Genomic DNA, 6,976 nt, shown 5'->3' on the forward strand with positions numbered 1-6,976 from the left:
GGAGTCACCGCCAGCGTCACAGAAAGGAAACTCATTTGGGATTTTTTAACCTGGGTGTCACAGGCCGGTGCGGCAAAACAGTCCCAGTCAGGCGTGTGTGCGGCTTGTTTGAGTGTAGCCGAGCGGGTTGTGTGTGTGTGTCTGGAGACACCATGTCTAAAACAGAGTGCAAAGCAGCTGAAGACATGACCGAGGCGGTGAGTTTGTTTCATGTGACCTACGTGTCTTGTAAAAAGCACAACCCGGGCAGACAAACATCTGTGTAAGAACGAGTTTCCTTCTCTCGTCCGTTTAGATGGAGGCAACCATGCAGCGACTTGAGCAAAGATTCCAGAGCATCTCTGAACAGCTGGAGTCCAAACATATCCTTTTTTCCAGCCGTGTTTTCTTCCATTTCAGGCGCGTTTTATCCACGCAGTCAGTCGGCTCAAAGTTCTGCTTGCTAAGACGCACCTGAGAGCAATGAGCTCACTAATGAGACTTTAACTTTGACTCCCGTCAATAAACACGTGGCCACTAGAGGGCGACCGACCGCTACCGAGACTCTTGAACTGTTCAACTGTTGTACAAGTTTAGCGCCACTGCTATAAGTCTTCTTTAAAAATCACGTCATTTTTGGTTTTCATACAACAATCACTTAAAAGTGCAGTATGAAGAAAATCAAATGAGACAAAGCTCTGTCAAATGTGACATTCTGTCTGTGACTTCTGCTACTGTATATGTTTATATAGTAATTATCTGTTTAAGGCACATTGGCACCCAGTAACGAGATTTCTTCCTGTAAAAGAGTCAACAGTGAAATGTGTGTTAAAAGATGGGAAGATACTCAGAAATTGAGCTTTGTCTACTTGAAAATGTGTCAGTGACGAGGGGTGATTATGGTTGGAGAAATCATTATTTGATCCTTTGTAAGTTTCCTCACTCACGAAGAAATGAATGGTTATAAATGAATTTACACTGATTTGAGTGTCACTGGGTGAAATTAGTATACCAGAATTCTGACTCCCACAGATTGGCTGTCTGCCCATGTGGTGCACACCTCAGTCAGTCAGTTACAGATACTGCTGGTCTCAACTATTTCAGTGTATAAAGCACACAAAATCAGTGTCCTCCATTCTAACCTCTCTGCCACCATTGGCAAGACCAGAGCTGTCCTGTCAAAGGACATTGGGGACAAGTTTGTAGACCTGCCCAAGACCAACAGCAAGAAGTTTGGTGAGGAGGTGACAGCTGTTCACCCTGGGTCTGGAGCTGCATGTAAGATCTTGCATTGGATGAGGATTATCCTGAGGAGGGTATGGACCAGCATGTACACATGTACAGGCCTGTCTTAAGTTTACCACTGAACATACAACCTGTGGTCAGATTAAACCAAAGTCATTGTGTTTGGAGGAACAGAAATGTTGCATATGACCCGAAGAACACCATCCCCACAGTCAAGCACAGAGGTGGAGACATTATGCTTTGGGGGTGTTTTTCTGTTCGGGGCACAGGACGACTTTACGAGATAGAGGGGCCAAAGGACAGAGCCATGTTCCACATATAAACCCCTTCCCTCAGCAAAAACACCGAAGAAGGGTCTTACAGCATGGTAGTGACCCAAAACTAAACGCTCAAGCTGTTGCTGATGTAGTCAGAAAATACACACAGAAATGGAGATGCAGCTTGAAATTGCAGTAAATCATTTATTGAAAAGCAATTGCAATAAAATCGAAGCTCAGACAAAAATAAACAAAAGCGCCCTGAGGGGTTTGGATGTAATTGCCCTGCTGCAATATGCGGGTCACTTGTGCTCTGAACACTCTGTATGCTGTGAGATGCATTAATTCTAAATGGGTAAAATCGCCAACAAGGGCTTCTCCACCGAGTACTGAGTCATGTTATGTTTGAATTCAGTGACATTTGATATTATTTCATAAAAATAAAAGATTGTTCACTTACAACTAAATGAACAAACTTACAAATTTACAGCAGGGGATCAAAGAGTTATTAAAACCTAACAGAGCTGCAGCTATCGATTATTTTAGTAACGGAGTAATCTGTCAATTGTTCCATCGATTAATTGACTAATCGGATAGGATGATCTGATATCCTCGTGGCGGTGTTGTTCCCACATCATCAGAATAAATGTTGTTCCAGGTTCAACATTGCAAGTGACCAATCACATTGTTGTGACGTCATACTTTTGCAAGCCAAGCGATTCATTCATTTATGAAATTCCAATGTTGCAAGAACAATATGTATAATGCTTACCGTTTATTAAAGAACAGTATCCTGAAATGCAACGAATTCTAATTGCTGGATTGGCGGACAGAGGTGGTTTCTCGCATGTTAAGTACATTCTTTTTTTTTTTTTTTTTTTCCTTTTTCCAAGGCATTTTTTTTCCAAAGTCGCAAAAGTATGACGTCACAACAATGTGATTGCTCACTTGCAATGTTGAATCTGGAACAACATTTATTATGATGATGATGTGGGAACAACACCAACACGAGGATATCAGATCGTGCAATTGGATAAGAAATACTTTTGAATATTTATAATCACTAATTAATAAGACAAAAGAGAAAACATGGGTCTGTCACAATAAAATGCTCAGTGGTTTCTATTTTAGAAATTGCAGTGTTTTAAAGTTTAACTGCAACATCTGTCAAAAACCCCAAACAAGCCCTTTAATTGTATTTATGTGCCATGTTGAAATGTAATTTTTAAAAGAAAATATTTTCTTAAATCCTATAAATTTATATTAATCTCAAGTATTTAAACAACGGCATTAAAATGTACCTTTACTTCCTGGAAGACTTTCTGATGTTAACAGGAGCCAATGATGGTGTAGACATTATGTAATATTATTTATAATTCAGTGTCCAACCGAACAACCCCCAGGTCAGTGGCTCTCATGTATGTTTTATTAGCTATGAAAAAAGCTTTTATTTTTATATTTTTAAATATTAACATGGTTTTAATTAACACAATATTTTATATTATTTCGTTTTCAATCAGAAAAATGTTACAAAAGCCTTGAAATAAATATGGTCTAGTACACCCCATGCCCCCCTTTAGACTCACCCCTGTTTGCTTCAGCGAGCTGTATAATGAATGAATAAAGTGAAGAGTCCATCTGCAGGTCTGCCTTACTGCAGATTTTTCTGTGTGTCAAACAATCAGCGAGGATGGGGCTGCTACAAAGTTTGCTCTTATTCATGTTGGAGTTTGCTGGTCAGGTGCTTTGATGAAAGACTGACGCTTGCTTTTTCCCAGTAAAGGTTTTAATGGTGATCACAGGAACAGTGCTGCTGTTTTAGGCACTAGAAGCAAGTTTTCTTTCACTCTACCTGAGCTCACAGTGTCAGTAACAGCTCCGCCTCTTTGCAGTGTGTAAACAGACTCTGTGCCAGCGTCATCATCACTGCTGCTGTTGCGTTATCAGTGTTTTTGTTCATAACTGGCAGTTTTGACAAATGTGTCCTCTGACCTCCGCTCCTGGTCTCAGAGGTGGTGTTATTCAAACGGCTGGGAAAAAATGAACATATTGTAGATGTAGTTAGCTTCTCATGAATGCCGACTTGTTTGTTTCTTAATGCTCACACTTGATCAGATGGGAACCCGCATCAACGACCTTGAGAGAAACGTCACTGAGCTCATGACACAGGCTGGTATGGAGGCGCAGGCATCTTCAAAGTGACGCCAGGCTGACACCTCATCTGTCCAATGAGCTGTTTCCTGTTGTGACCTCACACTTCATCGGTCTTGAAGCGGGACTTCAGATGGTGAAGTCCCACCTGAAGTAGTGAATCTCATGTTAACATGTCCTTATTTTTCCAGCTGCTATGATGTGCTGTTCAGATCATATCCAATCAGGGTAACCTCGAAGATTTATTGGAAGCAATGTCCTCCAATCAGACAGTTTAATTTTCCACTTTTCCAACTCATAAAATACAGCCTCTTACCACTTCATTAGGTACACCTGTACAATCTGGGCAATCAGTTCCAACAGTTCTGCCTCGTACTCCAGCATGACAAAGCTGACCTCTCTCATTGTGACTGGAAGCGTTCACAGAAGTCTTACTTCAGCTGTGTGCTTCTCCTCAGGACAGTCTGTGTTGGCTTTAAACATGTAATTAATGAAATACCTCTCTGAACCTCAGCCAGTTACAAGCAAGCCTGTCTTATTCAAGGCTGGGTTGATGGCTAAGCTGTTATGCAGAAATGCATCTACAGGGATGTCTAATAAAGCAACAGCATGGTGCATTTATAAAAGCTTTATTAACGTCTTAAAACACCATTGTTTGCTTGTTTCGGTGGTTGTCTTTACTTTAACTGGCACATCATTACCCTTAATCTCTAACAACCTTCACCTCAGTAACGTCTGTGGATGTGAATTCTGGATCCTTGAGTTTTACTGATGTGGAGACCAGGAGTTCTCAAAGTTTTGATGTCTTAATGCTAATTGCAGGTTCTCCATATGACAAATGCACAAATTACACACTTGTAGTGTTTGTAATGTGTCGGTGCACAATGTTTATGTTGGAATTTTTAATTTTTGTGCTGGTTCACTGGTTTCTAGAGATTTTGATTCTATTTGTAGCATCACTTTGGGGTTACATGCACTCACACATGTGGCTGAAAACCCAAATAGGAAAAAAAACCCAAATCAGTTAATAGTTAGATTTATAAGTTTCTCGTCTGTAAATGTTTTACTTTGGTACTGAGTACTTTATGAGAAAGTACTCAGTGAGCAATAAACCAGCTGCTTTTCAACAAGTGTCTCATCGTGTGTATGAAGAGGGCCACCTTCATGGACAGCACTACTGACAGCAGTCTGCCTTCTGTTCTACAGTCTTTGACGCTTAGCGGCACATGAACCAGCTGTTTACCTGCTGCGGTTCTGGTAGTTCTGAATGTTGCAGCAGATCTGCAGTCCAGCATGGTTGCAGTATGTCCACCTGACTGAAAAGATCCTCTCTCACACAAAGCAGCTGAACATCGAGGCAGAGGAACATGGTGCTCAGCACTGAACTGCAACAGTGATGCACCTGGGCAGGTTCCCACCTATTAGTACGATGGTTGTTATGTATCTGTGGCACTTATCAGAATTGGGCAGGTTTGGTCTGCTCTGATGGCTGTATGTTGAACATTCTGACTGCTTTATGGTAAATGGTAAATGGACTGGTTCTTATATAGCACTTCTCTACTCTGTCCGAGCACTCAAAGCGCACTCAACTCTTTATCACAGTGTGACACAAATATCAGTGAATAGTCAGCAGTGCAGTCAGTTCTGCTTGTCCACAACACACGTGCTCTTGCACAACAAGTGTTTAAGCTGGTTAAAAAGCTCAACCTGAGATAAAAACATCACAGCTAGAAAATATTTTTGTTTTATTGGTGGACTATAGTCCAGCTCCTGGCAAGTTACAAAGTGAAGATACTTTAGTTATTGTTAAACTAAAGCATAGGTGTCAAACTCTGGCCCGCGGGCCAAATGTAATTAGGCTGCCATACCAAATTACTATTAGAGCTGGCCTACTGGTATTATACAGTTAATATATATATTTAGTATTAAGCTTTGCTTGTTCCATATTCAGTTTTTCAGCAAAACGTGTCCATAAGAAAAGATTCATTCTTATATCTGGAGGAATAAATATAGTTCAATAAATATTAACGTTAGCCCGCGACTTTGTTCCAGTTTTGAATTTTGGCCCACTGTGTATTTGAGTTTGACACCCCTGAACTAAAGTGTTAAATATTTACTCTATACTTAAAATGACCAGGGAAACATTACCCAGGATGCTACAGTGCTTACATTGCCTCAGGCTGTTCAGTAGATTCACACGTCAAATCAAGACACGTGGCATCAGTGACAGTAGCTCATTGGGGAAAATAGGAAAATGTTTTTCATTTATTTACTGCAAGTATTTATTTCCATTTTTTGTTGAAATATTGTGATTATAACATTGAGTCTAAATCCTGAAAGGCACTTGTTAACTTTGCATCTATGCATAAAATAAAAATGTAATTATCAGTTTAAATGTAGCATTTCTGGGAGATGATGCTGTTTAATATCTATGCAGTTTTTTGTGACCTTAATATCATTTAATGTGCAATATCAGCGTGTCCACCCTCATTAAATTTTTCTACATGTTCTCTTTGTCAGTGTAACTTTGTTTCACGTACAGCATCCAGTGTATTGAGGAAATTAGGAAAATAAAATGAATTAAACCTGTAGTAGTGAACAAGGGCCGGACTGCCCTCTGAGGAAGAGGGGCTTTAACTGAATGTGTAGCGCTAACACTTTCTACATTGCTTTGCAGTATGTGGACTATAAAGGCAACAAGTTAGCAAGAAATGCAGGTAAAAATGTGAACTGTGGTGTGTTGTATTTGGAGAGTAGCTGTTTCTAAATATTAGCAAAGAAGACTCCAATTATTGGGTCTTTAAGAACTTTGACTGGTCCAGCAGACAGGGCTCCCACCAGGGACGGACCAGTGAATTTAAGGTCAAAACTGCAACAGACACATGTCGATTGCTACCAATCCAAATTCCGTAAACCTGTGTGGAGAGGTGGAGCATGGGAAAAGAGAAAAACCCTTTAAATCTGCTCCGGATCCGACTCATATTCTTAAAAAAGTGCCCTCTAATTACTGAATGTGGTTTTCAGTTATGTTGTATGCTGTCAACAACAAGTTGATAGAAATCTTACCAGCATCCTGATCCTGCGAAGGAAGAAAAGGAAAAGCTTTTGTGATCATTTTAATCACATTATTGAATCCACTGACTGTGAGTATTAAAATTAGCTTGAGCTTAGAGGGTAAGGATGTGGAGACCACACACATTTAGGAGGTACTGTGCATTTCTTTGTTTATACCTAAACAGGTGAATCACTTTTCTGGTAAAACACTGCCCCCTTGTGGAGATTAAACTTTTTATTTTAAAGAGGATTAGAAATGACCAGGAAACTGGATGGGTTCAGATGGAACA

At 40.2% G+C, this 6,976-nt stretch overlaps 1 protein-coding gene across 1 annotated transcript; it reads left to right on the top strand.

The window, feature by feature from the left end:
- On the top strand, positions 1-6,128 carry hsbp1l1 (heat shock factor binding protein 1 like 1). The gene is made up of 3 exons (XM_087834961.1): positions 1-197; positions 296-362; positions 3,589-6,128. The coding sequence occupies exons 1-3, from the start codon at positions 153-155 to the stop codon at positions 3,681-3,683; spliced, it is 207 nt and encodes a 68-aa protein (XP_087691087.1). The 5' UTR covers positions 1-152; the 3' UTR covers positions 3,684-6,128.
- Positions 6,129-6,976: the final 848 nt, after the last annotated feature.

Source organism: Neolamprologus brichardi, chromosome 22 (assembly GCF_056152115.1).
Source record: "Neolamprologus brichardi isolate AB-2024 chromosome 22, ASM5615211v1, whole genome shotgun sequence".
Classification (NCBI taxonomy): domain Eukaryota; kingdom Metazoa; phylum Chordata; class Actinopteri; order Cichliformes; family Cichlidae; genus Neolamprologus; species Neolamprologus brichardi.

Excerpts from the sequence above, each read along its gene's own strand:
- hsbp1l1 (XM_087834961.1), top strand. The coding sequence starts at position 153 with ATGTCTAAAACAGAGTGCAAAGCAGCTGAAGACATGACCGAGGCG. Across the intron at positions 198-295 it reads CTGAAGACATGACCGAGGCG|ATGGAGGCAACCATGCAGCG; the intron begins GTGAGTTTGTTT and ends TCGTCCGTTTAG. Across the intron at positions 363-3,588 it reads TGAACAGCTGGAGTCCAAAC|TTGATCAGATGGGAACCCGC; the intron begins ATATCCTTTTTT and ends TAATGCTCACAC.